Below are 24,392 nucleotides of genomic sequence, written 5' to 3' on the forward strand. Positions count from 1 at the left end.
ACCTCCAATATTTCTCCCTATCCATTTCTATTCCATTTCAGAAGCTGCCTTTTTCTCGGTGTGTGGAGCGTTGCCTGCCAGGGCACAGTAGAAAAGTTCCAGAGGGGAAGGACACTTGCTGCTATGACTGTATTTCTTGTCCAGAAGGGACCATTTCTAACCAGACAGGCAAGATGCTGCACAAGAACCCTGAAACTTGTCAAAGTATGCAAGGCAGGGTCGCTGTGGGTGGATGTTGGGGGGCAGGGAGTGTATTTGTGGTGGTGATGGGAAGATAAAACAGATATATCTATAATCTGCTTTGCTAGTCTTTTAAGTTTCTTTGCTGGCCAAATGTGTAGGTGTTTTCTGGTTCTCTTTAACCAACAACAATAACATGGAGCAAATAATGATCAATAATTATGAGCAACCCCTTCATGGATCACTGCCTTGTTGTGGCGAAGGGGCTTGCGTAACTCAGTGAAGCCATAAGCTATGCCGTGCAGGGCCACCCAAGACGGACAGGTCATGGCAGAGAGTTCTGACAAAATGTGGTCCACCGGAGAAGGAAATGGCAACCCACTCCAGTATTCTTGCCAAGAAAACCCCATGGAACGTATCACAAGGCTAAAAGATATGACGCCGGAAGATGAGCCCCTCAGGTCGGAAGGTGTCCAATATACTACTGGGGAAGAGCAGAGGGGATTTCAAATTAGCGCCAGAAAGAGTGAAACGGCTGGGCCAAAGCCGAAAGGACACTCAGCTGTGGATGTGTCTGGTGGTGAAAAGAAAATCCGATGGTGTAAAGAACAATATTGTTTAGGAACCTGGAATGTCAGATCAATGAATCAAGGTAAGCTGGAGGTGGTCAAACATGAGATGGCAAGATTGAACATTGACATCTTGGGAATGAGTGAACTAAAATGGACAGGCATGGGCGAATTTAAGTCAGGTGACCATCATATCTACTACTGTGGGCAAGAATCCCTGAGAAGAAATGGAGTAGCACTCATAGTCAAAAAAAGGGTGGGAAAAGCAGTACTGGGGTACAATCTTAAAAACGATAGAATGATCTCAGTACGAATCCAAGGCAAACCATTCAACATCACAGTATTTCAAGTCTATGCCCCAACCACTGAGGCCGAAGAAGCTGAGGTTGATCGGATCTATGAAGACCTACAACACCTTCTAGAACTAACACCAAAAAAAGATGTCCTCTTCATCATAGGGGATTGGAATGCTAAAGTAGGAAATCAAGAAATCACTGGGATAACAGGCAGGCATGGCCTGGGTGTACAAAATAAAGCAGGACAAAAGCTAATAGAGTTTTGCCAAGAGAACACACTGATCATAGCAAACACTCTTTTCCAACAGCACAAGAGACGACTCTACACATGGACATCACCAGATGGTCAATATCGACATCAGATTGATTATGTCCTTTGCAGTCAAAGATGGAGAAGTTCTATACAGTCAGTCAAAACAAGACCTGGAGCTGACTGTGGCTCAGATCATGAGCTTCTTGTTGCAAAATTTCAGCTTAAATTGAAGAACGTAGGGAAAACCACTAAACCATTCAGGTATGACCTAAATCATATCCCTTATGAATATACAGTGGAGGTGAGGAATAGATTTCAGGGATTAGACCTGATAGACAGAGTGCCTGAGGAACTATGGACAGTGGTCCGTAACATTGTTCAGGAGGCAGCAACTCAATCCATCCCAAAGAAAAAGAAATGCAAGAAAGCCAAGTGGCTGTCTGAGGAGGCTTTACAAGTAGCTGAGGAAAGAAAGGAAGTGAAAAGCAAGGGAGAAAGGGGAAGATATATCCAACTGAATGCAGAGTTCCAGAGAATAGCAAGGAGAGACAAGAAGGCCTTCTTAAATGAACAATGCAAAGAAATCGAGGAAAACAACAGAATGGGAAAGACTAGAGATCTCTTCAAGAAAATTGGAGATCTCAAGGGAACGTTTTGTGCAAAGACGGGCATGATAAAGGACAAAGAAGGCAGGGACCTAACAGAAGCAGATGAGACTAAGAAGAGGTGGAAAGAATACACAGAAGAACTATACAGGAAAGATCTGAATGTCCCTGATAGCCATGATAGTGTGGTCACTGAACTTGAGCCGAACATCCTCGAGGGTGAAGTCAAGTGGGCCTTAGGAAGCATTAGTAACAACAAAGCTAGCGGAGATGACAGTATTCCAGCCGAGCTCTTTAAAATCCTAAAAGATGATGCTGTTAAAGTGCTGCACTCAATATGCCAACAAATCTGGAACACTCAACAGTGGCCACAAGACTGGAAAAGGTCAGTTTACATTCCAATTGCAAAGAAGGGCAACGCCAAAGAGTGTTCAAGCTACCACACAATTGCGCTCCTTTCACATGCCAGCAAGGTGATGCTCAACATCCTACAAGCTAGGCTTCAGCAGTATGCGAACCGAGAACTACCGGAAGTACAAGCTGGGTTTCGAAGAGGCAGAGGAACTAGAGATCAAATCGCCAACGTTCGCTGGATCATGGAGAAAGCAAGAGAATTCCAGAAAAATGTCTATTTCTGCTTCATTGACTATGCTAAAGCCTTTGATTGTGTGGATCACAACAAACTGTGGCAAATTCTTAAAGTGATGGGAGTACCAGACCACCTTACTTGTCTCCTGAGAAACCTGTACGAGGGTCAAGAAGCAACAGTAAGAACTGGACATGGAACAACCGATTGGTTCAAAATTGGGAAAGGAGTACGACAAGGCAGCATATTGTCACCCTGCTTATTTAACTTATATGCAGAGAACATCATGAGAAACGCCAGGTTGGATGAATCACAGGTCGGAATTAAGATTGCCAGGAGAATTATCAACAACCTCCGATATGCAGACGATACCACCCTAATGGCAGAAAGAGAAGAGGATATAAAGAGCCTCTTGTTGAGGGTGAAAGAGGAGAGTGCAAAAGCTGGTTTGAAACTCAACATCAAAAAAACGAAGATCATGGCATCTGGCCCCATCACTTCCTGGCATATAGAAGGGGAAGAAATGGAAGCAGTGACAGATTTTACTTTCTTGGGCTCCAAGATCACCGCAGACGGTGACTGTAGCCCTGAAATTAAAAGACGCTTGCTCCTTGGGAGGAAAGCTATGGCAAACCTAGACAGCATAGTAAGAAGCAGAGACATCACCTTGCCCACAAAGGTCCATCTAATCAAAGCTATGGTTTTCCCAGTAGTAATGTATAGCTGTGAGAGCTGGACTATAAGGAAGGCTGAGCGCCGAAGAATTGATGCTTTCGAACTGTGGTGCTGGAGAAGACTCTTACGAGTCCCCTGGACTGCAAGGAGGTCAAATCAGTCCATCCTAAAGGAAATCAACCCTGAGTGCTCATTGGAAGGACAAAGACTGAAGCTGAAGCTCAAATATTTTGGCCACCTAATGCGAAGAGAAAGCTCTCTGGAAAAGACCCTGATGCTGGGAAAGACTGAAGGCAAAAGGAGAAGGGGGTGGCAGAGGATGAGATGGCTAGATAGCATCACCGATGCAATGAATATGAACTTGAGCACGCTCCGGGAGAGAGCGCAGGACAGGAAGGCCTGGCGTGCTCTGGTCCATGGGGTCACGAAGATTGGGACACGACTGAACAACAACAATTACGAGCAAAAACCCTGTAAAGCTTTTGGCACCTAGGAAGCTACCTTATATACCAAAATAGACAATGGTTCATTCATCTGCATATTACTTACACTGACTGGTAGCAGCTCTTCAGGATTTCAGACCACTTATCTCCAGATTTTCCGGCACAGCTCTCTCCCAGCCCTGCCTGGAAGATGCAGGGATCAAACTGGGACTGCCTGCATGCAAACCATGTGCACTGTCACTCAGCGATGGACCTTCTCCTAACAACGAAGTATGTATCCAGGCCCTCATGGTACCAAATAATGGGCTGATCTAAACAGGAACATCTTGTTGAGTCTTGCCTGCATGGGCCAGGTAGAGGCTCAGCGATTCCTGTGGGCTCTGGGTCCTGCTCTGAGGAGGAATCCCCTGGCAGGGACATGACATTCAGCTCCTAAAACACATCTCTCCCAAAGCTTACTTTCTGTCAAACTGCCTGTCATGTCGAACTCCTCCCAGCAATGCCAAGTCCTCCGATCACAAACAAGATGTAGAGTGCATGTGGAGAATGGATCATTCCATCTCCTTGGGAGTGAGATGAACTGACCACCTCAGAGGAAGCTTTCTGCCATGTGTCGGATACATAAACTGTGGTTGTTCATTCCAGATGCAGCTCGCTGTGCCCCATGCCCAGAGGATCAACAACCAAACAAGAACCGCAACCGGTGTATCCCCAAGATCATCAACTTCCTTTCCTATCAAGGCATTTTAGGGTTTATTTTAGTATCTATTGCTCTTTTCCTCTCGCTTATCACCTCTCTAATACTTGCAACCTTCATTAAATACCGTGATACGCCAATCGTCAGAGCCAACAACAGATTCCTCACCTACGTCCTCCTTGTCTCGCTCCTGCTCTGCTTCCTCTGCTCCTTCCTCTTCATCGGTCAGCCCAGGAAGCTCACCTGTCTTCTCCGACAAGTTGCTTTTGGCATCGTCTTCTCCGTTGCCATTTCTTCCATCTTGGCAAAAACTGTCACGGTGGTTCTGGCCTTCATGGCCACCAAGCCAGGAAACATGGCAAGAAAACTGTTGGAAAGACAACTGGCAAACTCCGTTGTCCTGGCCTGTCCCCTCGTCCAAGCTGTTATCTGTGCTGCCTGGCTGCTGACCTCCCCCCCATTCCCAAACCTGGACTTCCATTCCCTGGCTGGAGAGATCGTCATGGAATGTAATGAAGGCTCAGCCACCATGTTTTACACTGTCTTGGGCTACATGGGTCTCCTGGTGTTCATCAGCTTCACGGTGGCTTTCCTAGCAAGGAAATTGCCTGACAGCTTTAACGAAGCCAAGTTCATCACCTTCAGCATGCTGGTCTTTTGCAGTATTTGGGTCTCCTTTGTCCCAACCTACCTAAGCACCAAGGCAAAGTCCATGGTGGCCGTCGAGGTCTTCTCCATCTTGGCCTCTGGTGCTGGCCTTCTGGGTGGCATCTTTGCCCCCAAATGTTATGTTATTCTTTTGAGGCCCCAGCTCAACAGCAGAGATAATCTCATAAGGAAAAGAATCACGGAACCGAACTAATCAGTTGATCGCTCACTCAACCAGTCAGTGACAACTCCCCTCAAATGTATCTAAAGGAAGAAAAGGGGGAATTATGCATCAAAGTTTAAAAGCCAGACAGGGCCATTTTGTCATTTGTTCCTGCGCAAAGTTTGACAGTCTTTAGGAGCTAAAAATCAGTCATAAACTTCAGACGGCTGAAGAATTTGTTAGATCTACTATCTGTTGGGAAAAACAATCCCACCTGTGGGGTTTCCGATTTTTAGCCATGTTTATATTTCAGGCCCTGAGAAACTCCCTGCACTTTTACCACCTGTTTTATCAGCCCAGAGCAGACCCTCTGAGAGGTCAAGAGAGGCCTGCGCCTCTTCCCTTTTTTGATGCTCCAGTATATTAAAAAAGGAAGAAATGCCAAAACAGGGTAACAAAAATTGTGGTATATTTTAAATTTTTATACTGAATAAATTAATGCTTTTAACACATGCCCAAATACAGTGCAATAATGTGTAACAAATGTCCCTCTTTATTTAACAAGCGCTCGTCTAGTGTGTGTGTGTGTGGGAGTCTGTGCGAGGGGGCGACTCACCGAGCTCCTGGGCCTCGAGCGCAGGTCCAGGGAGGCACGTGGGGTGGCGCTTCAGCGGACGCCCGGAGAGCCCAGGTGAGAGTAGGTTCGCACATCCCTAAGGACGCCTCCCTCTTTCCACCCTGTTTGTTTGTTTATCTGTGTGTCTTTCATCTGGAGATAACGTCAAGTCTTAGCTTAAGGCCCTCCGTGAATTTGCAGGCTGGGCCCAGCAGGGCTCCTGCCCCCCGCCCCTGAGCAGTGCTCCCTCCATGTAACCACCAGCTGCCCCAACTCCCGCCCTCCATCTCCCAACTGTCCCTAGCTGACTAGCAGACTCCCCCTGACCTTTAAAAACTCTCGACCAGTCATGTTCCCCATGGAACCCACAACAGCCAAGAAGCTTTGCAGACCCACCTGACCAACCAAAACAAAGGCAGTTCCCCCCTCAGTGTTTCGACCTGCCCAAAGCCTCCCCTCGTAAGGTGCCGTAGCCGTGGGAACCACAACTCCATACGCAGTAGCAAAGCTGGCCTCTGGCCTGCTCTGCTGCTCTGAGGGCTGCAGCCAAACATGAGGCATTTCAACATTGCAGAACAGACACAAGCCATTATATTCACAGCGTTTCTCCACAGAGCCCTTTGGTCATCTGTTCCTGCGTGCATGTTGACAGTCTTCAGGAGGTAAAAATCTGTAACAACGTTTAGGTACAGAAAGAGGCAGTCATCTGTCTGCACTCTGTGGTAATTGGTCATATCATGGCACTACAGCGGCCGAGCCTGTGTGGGGGACCCGTGTTCCATTTCGCTTCATGCTGAGCACCACATCTTGCTGTGGTAATCAATAATAAAACATGAGGTAGACACAGGGACAAGGATACCTGGTTTCACCCAATGTCCCCTCCTTTACCTGGGACCACTCCGTCTCCCCTTATGCAGAGCAACAGTTGCACTGACTGGAGGGCGAGAAACGTGGAGATGGGTAGGGGCAAAAGCAATGGGGGTCAAGAAAACACGTTTTCTTCACTCTGATTTATTTCAGTCAAATGCAATCGACGTACTTCCAAGACGTGTTTTCTTCACTCTGATTTATTTCAGTCAAATGCAGTCGACGTACTTCCAAGACGTGTTTTCTTCACTCCGATTTATTTCAGTCAAATGCAATCGACGTACTTCCAAGACGTGTTTTCTTCACTCTGATTTATTTCAGTCAAATGCAATCGACATGTTTCAAAGATGTTTCCGTACTGCCATCACGTTTCCATACAACAGGCATTTTTTAAGGCTAAGCACAGTGACTTTCCATTTTGAATGGCAAAAGGTTTTGCTATGATTCTTTGTGTCTTCTAAGAAGTTGTCTGTCTACAAAGCTGCGGGGTTTTTCTGTGGCGTGCTGTAACTTTGGAACACCTCCCCAAAGAAAGACATCTGTCACAGCTACACTCTTTTCAGTGCCAGGTTAAGCCTGTATTTGAGGCAGATGAAGGAAGGTTTAAGTAATACTGTAAAATAAATCATAGGTAAATTTTACAAGACGTGAAAGAGGGCTTTTAAAAGAAACATCTCAGAACACCAGCTTACCAATGGAAAGGCTGAAATTACAAAACTAATCTCGTGACATACAATATTTTGAAATGAACTTCTGGTTCTACTTTTTTTCCCTTGTGAAGGTAAAATGGAATGAGAGCCAGCGTGGTGTAGTGGCTAGAGTGTTGGACTGGGAGCTGGGAGATCCGGGTTCTAGTCCCCACTCGGCCACGGAAGCTCACTGGGTGACTTTGGGCCAGTCACAGACTCTCAGCCCAACCCACCTCACAGGGTTGTTGTTGTGAGGATAAAATGGAGAGGAGGAGGATAATGTAAGCCGCCTTGGGTTCCTTGCAAGAGGAAAAAAGGCAGGGTATAAATAAATAAATGTATCCCTCTTCTGTTTTCAAAAAACCCACAACCCTGGGAATTTATCTGCTTCTCAAACCATATAGTGGCTTGATAGCTATTCCCAGCAATCAAGGAAAAATGGGGGGGGGGGCACCCAAAAGCAATGGGATCAATGAGAGGAATTTTTAAAATTGTGGTTCAACACATTTTGACCTCCCAAAATAATTCCTCTCATTTCCTGCTTTCCTTTCTGGCCTTTTTTGAGGTTCCCAAGTGTGTGTGCGTGTGCGCGTGCGTGTGTCCCCCCCACCCCGGTTTGTTGTTTTCTGCCACTTAGCAATATTTAATTGAAAGAAACTGTAGCATGGCTGTGTTACTTTGTACACCTCTATTTTAGTTTCAGAACCCCCTGCCCCCAAAAAACATTTCTTTCCATCTGCGGTGTCATGCATTGGGATGCACAGCGTGCCTACTCCGAAGTAAGTCCCTCTGAGTCCAATAGGGCTTACTCCTTGATAAGTGTAAGCGTGTTCATTCTCTTGGTGGGCTCTTCACGCTGCAGAGGAGGGCCGTGAAGATCATCAGAGGTGTGAAAAACAAGTCATAGGAGGAAAGGTTGAGGGACCCTGGGATATTGAATGTGCAGAAGAGAAACTAAGGGAAGGGAGGAACACCCGTTGGACTTCTGCAAATCCTGGGAGGTTTGTCAAGTAGAAGAGGGTGAAGGCATGGTCTCGGCTGCCCTAGAGGGCGAAGGACTAGAGGGCTTGTACTCCAGGAGGGGAGGTTTGAGCTGAACCTTAAGAGAGATATCTTCATGAGAAGAGCAGCTGGACAGTGGGAGCAAAGACCAAGAGGGGTGGGGATCTGTGTCCCTGGAGTTCCTCAAGTAGAGGCTGGACAGCCATCTGCCAGGAATGCGGTAGTTGCAATTTGTCCTGCAGGGAGCAGAGGGGTGGACTAGATGACCTCCACGATCCCCTTGTTCAGACTCTTTGACCCCATGTGTTCAGCACCCAAGCCAAGAATTACCCCAGTGTTTTCTTGCAGATGTGTTTTCCTTCTGCTGGGATGCTAAGAGAGAATCCAGCACTGAAAGAATGGGATCATTTTTCTCCTCTGCAATAATTATTCCCTTTAAAAAGAAAAGAACAGTAATCGTTGCTAAACCTCTGTGGATTTCCAAAGGGCAACCCTGAAGTCACTAACAAAGAAACTCAGGACAAAAACATATATGCCAGATGCTATAAATACATCCTGGTCCCTTCAGAGTTGGGCTAAAGATGAGGTCTGAATGCTTACCCTTCAGAGCTAATCCCACAGCTGGAAACTGTGCACTAGGCTGGACTGGGTCTCATGCCAAGCTCCTTCTGTCTGCTCAATTTGGTTGGTGGTCTATGAAGAAAGGCCCCCTTGCATTGCCGATGATTGGGTTGCTGGTGTTGCTTGGGCTTCTGCCTCAGTCCCTCCAGATGGCGCTGAGCCCCAACTGCATCATGACCAGACCTTTCCGGGTCCAGAAAGATTATTACAAGCCAGGAGATCTCATTCTCGGTGGGAATTTGCCTCTCACCTTTTCCTTGGTCATACCGTTTCATTTAAAGGAATCCCCTCTCGAATGGGACTCTTTTTCCCAGTGAGTGTTTCTTGCTAGTTTTATTTCAGGGCACTACATTGGTGTAGAATAGAGATGCTCAAGTGCTCTACCTGGTAAGTGGCCTACAAAGAAAGGTCTCCTTGTATCGCTGATGATTTGGCTGCTTGCATCGTTTTGGCCTCTGCTTCAATCCCTCCAGTTGCCGCTGAGCCCCAATTGCCTCCTGGCCAGACCTTTCCCAGTCCAGGAAGATTATTACAAGCCAGGAGATCTCATTGTTGGCGGGAATTTGCCCCTCTCCACTACTGTATATGTATTGGCCCCTTTAAAGGAATCCCCCATCGACTGGGACACGTTTTCTCAGTGAGTATTTCTTGGTTGCTCTGTTTCAGGGGACTGCCCTGGAGTAGAACAGGGATGTAAGAGCGCCCTGCTGGATCAGAACAAACACTTCTCTAGTCTAGCATCCAGTTCTCACAGTGGCCAGCCTCATGTTGCAATGGAAAGTCCACAAAATGGACAATAGCATCCCCCTGCTCATGTTCCCAGTATACTGCCTCTGATACTGGAACTAATGTATAACCATATAGCTCTACCTGTGTGTGTGTGTGTGTGTGTGTGTGTGAGAGAGAGAGAGAGAGAGAGAGAGAGAGAGCGAGCAGCCATTCATAACCTTATCCTCCATGAATTTGTCTAATCTCCACTTAAAGCTCACTACGTTTGTGTGGCTGCTGTGATTGCACAAAGGGCCGTCATGCAGAAGATGGAGCAGAATTGTTCTCTGTTGCTTCAGAGGGCAGGGACTCGAAGAGGTGGGTGAAAATTGCAGGGAAGCAGATTTCAGCTAAACATTAGGAACAGCCTCCTAACGATGAGAGCTGTTTGATGGTGGAACAGACGTCCTTAGCAGGTGGTGGTGGACTCTCCTTCACTGGCGGTCTTTAAGAGGCTAGATGGCCATCCATCAGAGATGCTGTGATGATCTAGATGACCTCCATGGTCTTTTCCAACTCTATGATTCTACATCTGGTCTCGCAGATTCTGCAGTTTCACTCTGCACTGTGGGAAGAAGGTCTTTGGTTTGACCATAAGATCTCCCACCAATCTTGGCTAGCTGAGCCTCAGTGCTGACATGTCTCCTGACATCAAAGAATCCACCACAGCCTTCTTTCCCCAATCTGACACTCTCCAGATGTTGGAAACCAACTCCCACCAGCCCCAGAAACGGTGGCCAATGGTAAGGGGTGATGAGAGTTGTAGTCCCAGAACATCTCAAAGGTCACAGCTTCTCTTTCTCCTCTGCTTCTTCAGTCTTCTTACCACAATGGGTGCTTCTAGAGAGGGAGTTCTTAGTGCTACTGATACTGGATATCTTTTCCATCCTTTGGATATTGGATGGAACATTGGATATCTATTACATCCTTCCCTCCTTTAGAGATTATACAGTGGTCAGAAGAAGTGTGCACAGTTCTGGTCACCACACCTAATAAAAGATATTGTAGAGTTGGGAAAAATGCAGAGAAGGGCAATTGAAATGATCAAGGGACTGGAGCAACTCCCCTATGAGAGAAGGTTACAACAGCCGGGATTGTTCAGCTTGGAAAAAACGAGGGTAAGGGGGACATGATAGAGGAGTACAAAATTATGCATGGCGTGGAGAAAATGGATGGGGAGACATTTTTCTATCTTTCTCAAAATACTAGAACCTGGGGTCATCTAACTGCTAATAAAGCAGCAGTTACAGAAACTCTGGGGGAAAGCGACCATGTTGTACTTGAGTTCTGGGTTCTAAGGGAAGCAAAAGCCGAGTGTAGTCAAATGCGTACCCTGGATTTTAGGAAAGCTGATTTTAATAAACTCAGAACAATGATCAGTAAGGTCCCATGGCAAGCGACGCTAATGGGAAAAGGAGTCCAAAATGGGTGGGAGCTTTTAAAAAAGGAAATTCTCAAGGCACAATTACAAACCATTCCAACAAGAAGAAAAGGTGGAAGACAAGAGAAGAAGCCAATGTGGCTTCACAAAAAGCTTAGAGATGACCTGAAAACAAAAAAGGACACATATGGGAAGTGGAAAGAAGGCCAAGTAACAAAGGAAGAGTACAGGCAGGTAGCACAGAACTGCAGGGATGGCGGCAGGAAGGCTAAAGCTGAGAATGAGCTGAGGTTAGCGAGGGATGCTAAAAACAACAAAAAGGTTTTCTTCAGCTACGTGCATATAGGGGTGGACGAAAGTCACTTACCTGTCCTCGAAGGACGTTCGCGGTGGGGGGGGAGGCGCTTCGCTGCTCCCCCCACGAAGTTCCGGCCGGGGGGGGGGAGGCTTCCCACCTCGGCCCAGCCGAAATTCAGGCCGGGGAGGAGGCTTCCCGCCTCACCCGGCCGCTAACGCGAAAGTTAAAAAAAAAAAGAAAAAAGCCCCCTGATAGGCTACGTGACGATTCACGTAGCCTATCACGGCTAGGCGCGTACGCTAATGAGAGAGAGAGAGAGAGAGAGTATCACGGCGCGTACGCTAATGGCGGCCCCCATAGGGAGCCGCCATTCGCGTTCCTTATTTAGTCGCTGTAGTCTACGTAAATGTTTACGTAGACTACGGCGAAAATAAGGGCAACGCAAATAGCGTTGCCCTTATTTTCGCCGTAGTCTACGTAAACATTTACGTAGACTACAGCGACCAAATAAGGAACGGGAATGGCGGCTCCCTATGGGGGCCGCCATTATCCGTACACACTTTTTTTTTTTAAAGTCACCCGTGATAGGCTACGTGACGATTGACGTAGCCTATCACGGCTGACTTTGCAAATCTAGCCGTGATAGGCTACGTGAATCGTCACGTAGCCTATCAGGGGGCTTTTTTTTTTCTTTTATTGCAATGGCGGCGGCGGCAGCCGCTCGAACAACCGCCGAACCACCGGCCGGACCCGCCGCCGGGAGGGACATTCGGCGAAGGTAAGTCCTGTCCCGGGGGGGGGGTGCGGGGTGCGGGGGGTGCGGAGGATTTCTCCCCGAAACTTGTTCGGGGGGCCAAACACATTGGCGCTCGGCCCCCCGAAGTTTCGGGGAGAAATTGTCCGCCAACCCTACGTGCATAGTAAAAGGCAGAGGAAAGAAATGGTGGTTCAGCTATTAAATAAGGATGGCAAAACGATAACAGATGACAAAGAAAAGGCAGAGGTGCTCAGTTCCTACTTTGGCTCAGTCTTCTCCCAAAAGAGGGTCTATGACCCCCCTGGCAAAGGCAAAGTACAGGCTGAAGGGGCAGGATTGCAGCTTGAGATTGACAGGTATATGGTCAAGGAACACCTAATGACTTTGAATGAGTTCAAATCTCCAGGGCCAGATGAACTGCATCCTAGAGTAATAAAGAAACTGGCAGAAGAACTCTCAGAACCTCTGTCTATTCTCTTTGAGAAATCATGGAGGACAGGGGAAGTGCCAGATGACTGGAGGAGGGCTAATGTGGTCCCTATCTTCAAAAAGGGTAAAAAGGAGGAACCTGGGAACTACAGACCAGTCAGTCTGACATCAATCCCTGGGAAAATTCTGGAGCAGATAATAAAGCAATCCATCTGGAAGCACCTTGAAAACAATGCAGTGATTACACCAAGCCAACATGGATTTGTCAAGAACAAGTCCTGCCAGATGAATCTGATCTAATTTTTTGATCAAGTAACCTCCCTTGTGGACCATGGGAATGCTGTAGACATAATATATCTCGACTTCAGCAAAGCTTTCAACAAAGTCCCCCATGATATCCTGATGAGCAAACTAGCTCAAAGTGGGCTAGATAAAACAACGATCCAGTGGATCCACAGTTGGCTACAGCATCGGACTCAAAGAGTGCTTATCAATGGGACCTTCTCCAACTGGGGAGAGGTAACGAGTGGGGTACCGCAGGGCTCAGTCCTGGGCCCAGTGCTCTTCAACATTGTTTTTAATGACTTGGAGGAGGAGGTGCAGGCAATGCTGATCAAATCTGCAAATGACACAAAATTGGGCAGGATAGCTAATACTTTGGAAGACAGAAACAAAATTCAAAGTGATCTTGATAGATTGGAGCACTGGGCAGAAAACAACAGAATGAAATTTAATAGGGATAAATGCCAAGTTCTGCACTTAGGAAAAAGAAACCAAATGCACAGTTACAAGATGGGGGATACCTGGCTCAACAACACTACAAGTGAGAAGGATCTTGGAACTGTTGTCAATCACAAGCTGAATATGAGGCAACAATGGAATATGGCTGCAAAAAAGGCAAATGCTCTTTTGGGCTACATTAATAGAAGCATAGCTTCCAGCACTGGTTAGGCCTCAGCTGGAGTACTGTGTCCAGTTCTGGGCACCACACTTTATGTATCTTCTAAGAAGTTATCTTTCTACTAAGGTCGGTGAGGGGTTTTTCTATGGTGCGCCATAACTTTGGAACACCTCCCCAAAGAAAGACATCTGTCACAATTTCAATCTTTTCAGTGCCAGGTTAAGCCTGTATTTGAGGCAGATGAAGGAAGGTTTAGAAGTAATGCTGTAAAATAAATCATAGGTAAATTTTACAAGACGTGAAAGAGGGCTTTTAAAACAAACATCTCAAAATACCAGCTTACCAATGGAAAGGTTGAAATTACAAAACTAATCTCGTGAAATACAATACTTTGAAATGAACTTCTGGTTCTACTTTTTTCCCCTTGTGAAGGTAAAATGGAATGTATCCCTCTTCTGTTTTCAAAAAAACCCACAACCCTGGGAATTTATCTGCTTCTCAAACCATATAGTATCAATAGCTTGATAGCTATTCCCAACTCTCAAGGAAAAATGGGGGGGGGGCACCCAAAAGCAATGGGATCAGTGAGAGGAAATATTTTTTATTGTGGTTCAACACATTTTGGCCCCAAAATGTGTTGAACTTCAAGAAAAATAATTCCTCTCATTTCCTGCTTTCCTTTCTTGCCTTTTTTGAGGTTCCCAATTGGGTGTGTGTGTGTGCGTGCACGTGTGTGTCCCCCCCCCTCCCGGTTTGTTGTTTTCTGCCACTTAGCAATATTTAATTGAAAGGAACTGTAGCATGGCTCTGTGTTACTTTGTACACCTCTATTTTAGTTTCAGGACCCCCTGCCCCCCCCAAAACACATTCCTTTCCATCTGAGGTGTCATGCATTCTGATACACAGCATGCCTACTCAGAAGTAAGTCCCGCTGAATTATTTATTTTTATTTTATTTATTTATTGCATTTATATCCCGCCTTTTTTCCTCCAAGGAACTCAAGGCAGCATACATGATCCTCTTCCTTCCTCCATTTTATCCTCACAACAACAACCCTGTGAGGTAGGTTGGTGTGAATGTGTGACTGGCCCAAAGTCACCCAGTGAGCTTCCATGGCTGAGTGGGGACTAGAACCCGGATCTCCCAACTCCCAGTCCAGCACTCTAGCCACTATACCACACTGGCTCTCAATAGGGCTTATGCAATCCAATAGGGCTTATGAAAGTTACACAGAGGAGGGCAGTGAAGATCGTCAGAGGTGTGAAAAACAAGTAAAAGGAGGAAAAGTTGAAGGAACTTGGGATACTGAATGTGCAGAAGAGAAACTAAGGGGAAGGAAGAACAACAGTTGGACTTCTTCAAATCCTGGGAGGTTTGACAAGTAGAAGAGGGTGAAGGCATGGTCTTGGCTGCCCTAAAGGGCAAAGAACGAAAGGGCTTGTGTTCCAGAAGGGGAGAGTTGGGCTGAACTTTAGGAGAAATTTCTTCATGAGATGAGCAGTTGGACAATGGGACCAAAGACCTAGAGGGGTGGGGTGGGGATCTCTGTCACTGGAGGTCCTTAAGTACAGGCTGGACAGCCATCTGCCAGGAATGCTGTAGTTGCATGATGTCCTGCAGGGAACAGATGGATGGACTAGATGACCTCCAATATCCCCTTGTTCAGACTCTTTGACCCCATGTGTTCAGCAGCCAAGCCAAAATGACCGAAGTGCTTTCTTGCAAATGGGTTTTCCTCCTGCCAGGATGCTAAGAGAGAATCCAGCACTGAAAGAATGGGATCATTTTTCTCCTCTGCAATAATTATTCCCTTTAAACAGAAAAGAACAGTAATTGTTGCTAAACCCCTGTGGATGTTCCAAGGCCAACCCTGAAGTCAATAACAAAGAAATTCAGGACAAAAACATATATGCCAGGTGGTATAAATACATCCTGGTCACTTCAGAGTTGGGCTAAAGATGAGGTCTGAATGCTTATGCTTCAGAGCTAACCCCACAGCTGGAAACTGTGCACTAGGCTGGACTGGGTCTCAAGCCAAGCACTTTCTGACTGCTCTATTTGGTAGGTGGCCTACAAAGAAAGGTCTCCTTGTATCGCTGATGATTTGGCTGCTTGCATTGTTTTGGCCTCTGCTTCAATCCCTCCAGTTGCCGCTGAGCCCCAATTGCCTCCTGGCCAGACCTTTCCCAGTCCAGGAAGATTATTACAAGCCAGGAGATCTCATTGTTGGCGGGAATTTGCCTCTCTCCACTACTGTATATGTACTGTTCCCATTAAAGGAATCCCCCATCGACTGGGACACGTTTTCTCAGTGAGTATTTCTTGGTTGCTCTGTTTCAGGGGACTGCCCTGGAGTAGAACAGGGATGTAAGAGCGCCCTGCTGGATCAGAACAAACACTTCTCTAGTCTAGCATCCAGTTCTCACAGTGGCCAGCCTCATGTTGCAATGGAAAGTCCACAAAATGGACAATAGCATCCCCCTGCTCATGTTCCCAGTATACTGCCTCTGATACTGGAACTAATGTATAACCATATAGCTCTATCTGTGTGTGTGGGGGGGGAGAGAGACAGAGAGAGCACAGCTACTCATAACCTTATCCTCCATGAATTTGTCTAATCTCCACTTAAAGCTCACTACGTTTGTGTGGCTGCTGTGATTGCACAAAGGGCTGTCATGCAGAAGATGGAGCAGAATTGTTCTCTGTTGCTTCAGAGGGCAGGGACTCGAAGAGGTGGGTGAAAATTGCAGGGAAGCAGATTTCAGCTAAACATTAGGAACAGCCTCCTAACGATGAGAGCTGTTTGATGGTGGAACAGATGTCCTTAGCAGGTGGTGGTGGACTCTCCTTCACTGGCGGTCTTTAAGAGGCTAGATGGCCATCCATCAGAGATGCTGTGATGATCTAGATGACCTCCATGGTCTTTTCCAACTCCATGATTCTACATGTGGTCTCACAGATTCTGCAGTTTCACTCTGCACTGTGGGAAGAAGGTCTTTGGTTTGACCATAAGATCTCCCACCAATCTTGGCTAGCTGAGCCTCAGTGCTGACATGTCTCCTGACGTCAAAGAATCCACCACAGCCTTCTTTCCCCAATCTGACACTCTCCAGATGTTGGAAACCAACTCCCACCAGCCCCAGAAACGGTGGCCAATGGTAAGGGGTGATGAGAGTTGTAGTCCCAGAACATCTCGAGGGTCACAGCTTCTCTTTCTCCTGCTCCAACCACCCCATTGAATCTCTGTGCTTAAATCATAGGGTATAAAGTGTATATCTTTACTTGGATCATGCCAGCCCCCCCCTTCTCTACCGTTGACTTGAAGTCTCATCTCAGGACTACCAGTATTGATTTGTGATGCTCTTGATTAATCAGTGCTGATTTTATTCTGTGCAAAAGCACTTTCTACTTCTGCTCATACAAACTCTTTGGGTGTTTATGTGTTGGTGTGTGTGTGAGAGAGAGATGTCATCTACATGGCACTCACACACAGACACACACATACAAACACACAAACATGCGAGAATGTATATGAATATCACTCTCTTGTATTTGTTTCACCTGACACCTTTAATTTGCTGAGATTAAGTAGCATGCAAGTTCAAGGACCTTACGTCTGAATTAATGAGAATTAGGATTGCACTTTAAACTGCTGCTTTCATTACAGAATTCAATGGTTTGTGGAATTAAATCCTAAAGTGTTTTGTCTCTGTGAAAGGGGGCAGGAGGGTGTTGAATAAGATGGACGTCATCACGATCCACTCTTCTGCCATTCGTTTGGCATCCTGCCTAGAACTTGAATCTCTCGTTGCAGACCCATCCCCAAGAACTACCAGCAAATCCTGGCCTTGGCGTTCGCCGTCACAGAGCTCAACAAGGATCCAGATCTACTTCCCAACGTCACGCTGGGCTTCCGCATCTATGAAGACAGCATCTACGCAAGTATGGTCCAAGACGTCAGCCTGTCTCTGCTCTCCACGCGGGGGAGAATGTCTCCTAACTACAAATGTGACGAGCAGGAGACCCTGTTAGCTGTGGTTGGAGGTCTTGACTCCAAAATCTCAAACCAGATGGCATCTCTCCTGGGCAACTTCAAGATTCCCCAGGTAGGATGGATATGTATTGGGGGAAGATGGGTTGCAAAATCTGCAAGAAGGCACTCTAGTTTGCTGTAAAGCTAAGGATGGATGAATCAGTCTTTTGCTTTATGTATGGATAGCATATAAGACTGCTGCTAGTCAACTATTTTTCATTTCTGCTTGTTTTTAAAACTCCATCCACCTTTGGCTGATGCAAATAAAATCTATCTATCATCTATATGTCTGCCTGCCTACCTGCCAGCCTGCCTGCCTGCCTGCCTGCCTGCCATCCAGCTATCTAAATCTACCTTTGTTCTTTCAGTTAGGTTACCAGTCCTTCGACTCTGTTATGGGTGACGCCGCTCTTTTCCCTGCCTTCTACCAGATTGACCCGAAGTATCACACACAAAACATGGGCTTAGTCCGGCTACTCCTGCATTTCCAGTGGAACTGGATTGGGATCATTGCTCTGGCAAATGAGAACGGGGAAAATTTCATCCGTAGTCTGAAAGCAGTCCTCACCCAGAATGACATCTGTGTACATTTCACTAAAACCATCTTTCTTCGCATCTCAATATTCAATGAGCTTACAAATAAACAACTGGATTTCATTTTGACGGTTTTGGAGAGTGACGCCCAGGTGGTGATAGTCTCTGGGGACTCCAAAGCCATGCAAGACTTAATGCTGCCATTCTCTTTGTATGAAGAGCAGACCAGTACTTCATCAGGGAAGGTTTGGATCCTGACCACTCAGTGGGAATGTGCTGTCCTTGGATACCGCTATGACTGGTGGAAACTAAAATCTTTCCATGGTGCTTTGTCCTTCACAGTGCACACAAGCGACGTGCCAGGATTCAAAGATTGTCTTTGGGCTTTAGATCCATACCAGCCCAGGGGAGACACCTTTCTCCCAGACTGGTGGGAAGTTGTGTTTGACTGTGAGGTTTTGAAACCACGTCTCACCTCCTTGAATGGCAGGAGAGTCTGTACTGGGGAGGAGAAGCTAGAGGTCCTGCCAGACTCGGTCTTTGAAGCGAGCATGACTGGCAACAGCTACAGCATCTACAATGCCGTCTATTCCGTGGCACATGCGTTACATGCCATGTACACATTGCTATCAAAACGTGTCGTGACGTGGGACAGAAAGAGCCCAGTACATCTGAAGGTGAAGCCCTGGCAGGTAACGTCCAACCCCAGATCCACCTCTCTCTATGACATGTTATTCAGCTATTCAAATTTCACTTTTGCTTTTTATTTGTATTTGCTTTGGGCAATATTAGACTCCAAAAGCAGATGTATATTTTCCAAAGGCTTCTCCTTCTCTCACAGTGCAGCCAATCCTTGCACTAATTCTCCATTTCCTAAAAACCGGTAGCTAATCTTTTAAAAAAGAGATTTGCTTCTCCATTTATGAATACAAGACAATTGCTTGTGTGCATTAGAGGTCCTGGACTACATGGTTGTCAGCAACTAGCTGCTGCTTCACTCGTATTGAGAGGTTTCAGGTGGATAGTTCCTAGTGCAGCTGTTCCCTCCTTAACGGATCTTCTGTGGTCAGAAAAATGATGGAGAGACAGAGGGAAACCAGGGGAAGGTTACCAATGGAAGACAATGGCATCTGTACCCCCAGTATAATTACAGTTGCAGGATTGTAGGATAAATGTTTCACCTGGAAGCACTTCTGGTTGTCAAATCTTAGAACTTAATATACCTGTCCTTCCCTTCGCTCCACTTCAGAAACATAGAAGAATTATGGTTGCCCTTGGTTGGTTAAATTTTAAGTTCCACTCATTTCTTCTTTCACAACCTTTTATTTCAGATCCATGCCTCTTTGAGGAATATCCGCTTCAATAACAGTGCTGGGGAGGAAATCTCTTTTTTAGAGAACAGGATGAAATCTGCCAAATTTGACATCCTTAACTGGGTCATCTTCCCCAATAACTCAGTGGCTCAAAGGAAAGTCGGGTGGATGGATGGAGACGCTCCTGCAGGCAAAAATTTCCAAATTAATCCCGATGCCATTGTGTGGGCTAACAAGGTGTGGATGAGGAACAGATGCCAGGGTTAAGGTTGAATGAAACAAACGGTGTTTCCAGAGGAGGCTACTTCCGTGCAATCGCCCTGCCTCCCTCATGGAATTTTAGGGGGGTCATTATCATGATATCTTCCCTTTGTAACATTCCTGTGTTTCCCCTCTGCTTCTTCAGTCTGCTTACCACTATGGGTGCTTCTAGACAGGGGGTTCTTAGTGCTACTGATCAAGAGACATTGGATATCTATTCCCTCCTTCCCTCCTTTAGAGATTATACGGTGGTCAGAAGAAGACTGCACAGTTCTGGTCACCACACCTACTAAAAGATATTGTAGAGTTGGGAAAAATGTAGAGAATGGCAATTGAAATGATTAAGGGACTGGAGCAACTCCCCTATGAGAGAAGGTTACAACAGCCGGGATTGTTCAGCTTGGAAAAAACAAGGGTAAGGGCAGACATGATAGAGGAGTACAAAATTATGCATGGTGTGGAGAAAGTGGATAGGGAGACAGCTGCCTAGCTGTGGATAGGGAGACAGATGGAACAGCTGCCCAATGACTTTTGATCAGTAGCAATAAGGACAATAGCTGTGGAAATCTGTTCCATTATGAACTCTCTCTAACCAAACCCTATAGAGAATCCCTGCTCACATCTGCTCAACGGACATTCCGGTCAAGCACTGGACCGCCAATATTTCTCCCAAGGAGAAATGTCTTCCATTTCAGACGCTGCCATTTTCTCGGTGTGTGGAGCGTTGCCTCCCAGGGCACAGTAGAAAAGTTCCGGAGGGGAAGGACGCTTGTTGCTACGAATGCATTCCTTGTCCAGAAGGGACCATTTCTAACCAAAAAGGCAAGTTCTTGCAGAAGAATCCCCAAACCTGTCAAAGCATGCAAGACATGGTTGTTGTGCATGGACTGGGGTGTGTGTGTGTGTGTGTGTGTATTCATGGTGGTAATGGGAGATTGAACAGAGACATCTGTATTTTGCTTTACTAGTCTCAGGCCTTTTATTTCCTTGCGAAATACATAGGATGTTTTAGGTTCTCTTTAGCTAACAACAATAATATGAAGCAAATAATGATCAACAATTATGAGCAAAAATCCTTCAGACCTTCTGGCAGCTAGGATGCTGCCTTACATACTGAATCGGACCAGAGGTCCATTGATCTGCATGTTGTTTACTATTAGTGACTCTTCAGAATTTCAGGCCACTTATCTCCAGATTTCCAGGCTGGGCTCTCTCCCAGTCTTACCTGGAAGATGCAGGGAACAAACTGGGACTGCCTGCATGCAAACCATGTGCGCTGCCACTCAGCGATGGACCTTCTCCTAACAACGAAGTATGTATCCAGGCCCTCATGGTACCAAATAATGGGCTGATCTAAACAGGAACATCTTGTTGAGTCTTGCCTGCATGGGCCAGGTAGAGGCTCCGCGATTCCTGGGGGCTCTGGGTCCTGCTCTGAGGAGGAATCCCCTGGCATGTCATGACATTCAGCTCCTAAAACACATCTCTCCCAAAGCTTACTTTCTGTCAAACTGCCTGTCATGTCGAACTCCTCCCAGCAATGCCAAGTCCTCCGATCACAAACAAGATGTAGAGTGCATGTGGAGAATGGATCATTCCATCTCCTTGGGAGTGAGATGAACTGACCACCTCAGAGGAAGCTTTCTGCCATGTGTCGGATACATAAACTGTGGTTGTTCATTCCAGATGCAGCTCGCTGTGCCCCATGCCCAGAGGATCAACAACCAAACAAGAACCACAACCGGTGTATCCCCAAGATCATCAACTTCCTTTCCTATCAAGGCATTTTAGGGTTTATTTTAGTATCTCTTGCTCTTTTCCTCTCGCTTATCACCTCTCTAATACTTGCAACCTTCATTAAATACCGTGATACGCCAATCGTCAGAGCCAACAACAGATTCCTCACCTACGTCCTCCTTGTCTCGCTCCTGCTCTGCTTCCTCTGCTCCTTCCTCTTCATCGGTCAACCCAGGAAGCTCACCTGTCTTCTCCGACAAGTTGCTTTTGGCATCGTCTTCTCCGTTGCCGTTAGTTCTATTTTGGCAAAAACTGTCACGGTGGTTCTGGCCTTCATGGCCACCAAGCCAGGAAACATGGCAAGAAAACTGTTGGAAAGACAACTGGCAAACTCTGTTGTCCTGGCCTGTCCCCTCATCCAAGCTGTTATCTGTGCTGCCTGGCTGCTGACCTCCCCCCCATTCCCAAACCTGGACTTCCATTCCCTGGCTGGAGAGATCATAGTGGAATGTAATGAAGGCTCAGCCACCATGTTTTACACTGTCTTGGGCTACATGGGTCTCCTGGTGTTCATCAGCTTCACGGTGGCTTTCCTAGCAAGGAAATTGCCTGACAGCTTTAACGAAGCCAAGTTCATCACCTTCAGCATGCTGGTCTTTTGCAGTATTTGGGTCTCCTTTGTCCCAACCTACCTAAGCACCAAGGCAAAGTCCATGGTGGCCGTCGAGGTCTTCTCCATCTTGGCCTCTGGTGCTGGCCTTCTGGGTGGCATCTTTGCCCCCAAATGTTATGTTATTCTTTTGAGGCCCCAGCTCAACAGCAGAGATAATCTCATAAGGAAAAGAATCACGGAACCGAACTAATCAGTTGGTCGCCCATTCAACCAGTCAGTGACAACTCCCCTCAAATGTATCTAAAGGAAGAAAAGGGGGAATTATGCATCAAAGTTTAAAAGCCAGTCAGGGCCATTTTGTCATTTGTTCCTGCGCAAAGTTTGACAGTCTTTAGGAGCTAAAAATCAGTCATAAACTCCAGACTGCTGAAGAATTCGTTAGATCTACTATCTGTTGGGGAAAACAATCCCACCTGTGGGGTTTCCGATTTTTAGCCATGTTTATATTTCAGGCCCTGAGAAACTCCCTGCACTTTTGCCACCTGTTTTTATCACCCCTGCGCAGACCCTCTGAGAGGTCAAGAGAGGCCTGGGCCTCTTCCCTTTTTTGATGCTCCAATATATTAAAAAAGGAAGAAATGCCAAAACAGGGTAACAAAAATTGTGGTATATTTTAAATGTTTATATTGAATAAATTAATGCTTTTAACACACGCCCAAATACAGTGCAATAATTTGCAATAAATGTCCCTCTTTATTTAACGAGTGCTCATCTAGTGAGTGTGTGAGCGTGAAGGGGCGAGTCACCGAGCTCCTGGGGCCTGTTTATGTTGAACAAATTAACACTTTAAAAATATAATGCAATAATTTGTAAGAAATGTTCCTTTTTTATTTAACAAGTGCTTGTGTAGCAGCCATGTCGGGGGTCAGACTAAGTGGTCTCATGGTCTTGCTGAGCTAGCATAATTTGGCAGGAACAGCAATGTAGAGACTTCCCCTGTCAGAAAGACGAATTGCACAACACAGTCATGATTTTGCCTTTTTGCTTACTGCAAGACTGTATCCTTGTTCTCAAGAGAGAATGTCCTATGGCCCATTTCCTGTACTATAAACAACTGTACCAACTGTAAAACCACAGGAGAGGGGGTGGAAGAAAGGGTCGCTTGTGTGTCATCATCTCTATAAAAGTAATGTGTGGCCATGCCTCGGGGCTTCTGGCTCTTTGGAAGTGATTCCAGCCTTAAGCCCGCGCGTTAAATAAAGAAGTACTCCTTTTCCTTCACTCCGTGGTCTCTCTGACTCTGATTTCTGCTACATAAATGGTGCCGTGACTTGGATGTGGCAGGCTCTGAGACAGAGAGGTGGCAGTTGCCTGCTCTTTATCACCGCACCAGGAGGGAGAGCTCGGCGCACGCCTCCCTTTCTTGGCGCCACCGGCCTTTTTGTCGGGTAAACGGGAGGGGGCCTGCGCCAGGATCGCCCAAAGGGCAGCGAGCAGCAAGAGAACCTTGGGAAGCGGAGGAAGGAACTTGAGCCCTGCCTGTATCGCAGCTGCAATTGAGTTGAAACCCACAATGGAAGCCTTCAGGAGTAAGGCAAGTATGGAGTAATAGTGGGCCCCGCCTTTAGGGAGAAAGGCCACTGGGCAGAAAAAAAGAGGGCCCCGCCTTATGAAGAAGGTCAGTGTTGGTGGTATACGTATACAAAAAGAAACTACTCCTTGCGGGTAGAAGGGGGGCCTGATCACACCCCCGAGCGGGCGCCAGTACGCAGCGCGGCCAGTACTCAGCAGGAAGCCAAAGAAGCTGGGGAAGCCGCTTTCCGCTCTAGTGAAAAGTGGGAAAAGTGGGTGGCAGGGACATATGGATGCAGTGGAGAGATTGATGATTGTGTGAGTGGCTACTGCGGTTTCTGATGCATACCGTTGACCGTCCGGGTGCCCAGGCCAGTAGCAAAGTGCGTGGTGTGAAATTCCTTTTGTGTCGGCCAGTGAGACCCCTTACTCGCTGACCAATCCCCTTTCCCTCCTTGTGTCTGTCTTTATCTTAGGAGAGAGGCTATGGGAGGTGGGGGAAGCAAGACTTGCACCCCCTTGAGATGTATGTTAAAAAAAACAAGGAAAAAGATTTTTTAAAAAGGATTCAGAATAGAGAGAGGGAATAGCAAAAAAGCTCAAGGTCGAGCTGAGAGGAAAAAAAGAACAAGATCTGAGGCTGTTAATCAGAGAAATGTTGCAAGACAGCCTGGCTTTTGACGAAGCGTGGGAGTGTGAGGCCGAAGAAGTAACCGTTAGCCTAGTGCGCCGGGAGAGGGGGGGCAGGAGAATTGCCCACAACGTTCTGAGTTGTGTAACATCATCACCTCGCGTAATTGAGATGAAATCCCTAAGAAATGGGAACTGAAAATGAAGACCCAGAAGATGAAGGCGCAAAATGAAATAAAGGTGAAGAATCAGCCC

At 46.6% G+C, this 24,392-nt stretch overlaps 1 protein-coding gene across 1 annotated transcript; it reads left to right on the forward strand.

The window, feature by feature from the left end:
* Positions 1 to 9,011: 9,011 nt before the first annotated feature.
* Positions 9,012 to 22,185, forward strand: LOC146333552 (vomeronasal type-2 receptor 26-like). Its single transcript, XM_084825653.1, has 7 exons — positions 9,012 to 9,141; positions 9,895 to 9,996; positions 14,658 to 14,715; positions 17,259 to 17,550; positions 17,846 to 18,703; positions 19,343 to 19,514; positions 21,272 to 22,185. Exons 1-7 carry the CDS (start codon positions 9,012 to 9,014, stop codon positions 22,183 to 22,185), a joined length of 2,526 nt encoding a protein of 841 aa, XP_084681779.1.
* Positions 22,186 to 24,392: the final 2,207 nt, after the last annotated feature.

The sequence above is a fragment of the Heloderma suspectum genome, chromosome Z (assembly GCF_057233095.1).
Source record: "Heloderma suspectum isolate Gila_16-S chromosome Z, 16-S_ref, whole genome shotgun sequence".
Classification (NCBI taxonomy): domain Eukaryota; kingdom Metazoa; phylum Chordata; class Lepidosauria; order Squamata; family Helodermatidae; genus Heloderma; species Heloderma suspectum.

What these genes read in the sequence shown, in the direction of transcription:
- LOC146333552 (XM_084825653.1), top strand. Translation starts at nt 9,012, where the DNA reads ATGATTGGGTTGCTGGTGTTGCTTGGGCTTCTGCCTCAGTCCCTCCAG. An exon ending in GCAACTTCAAGATTCCCCAG is followed by an intron (nt 17,551 to 17,845) that starts GTAGGATGGATA and finishes TTGTTCTTTCAG; the next exon opens with TTAGGTTACCAGTCCTTCGA. An exon ending in TGAAGGTGAAGCCCTGGCAG is followed by an intron (nt 18,704 to 19,342) that starts GTAACGTCCAAC and finishes CTTTTATTTCAG; the next exon opens with ATCCATGCCTCTTTGAGGAA.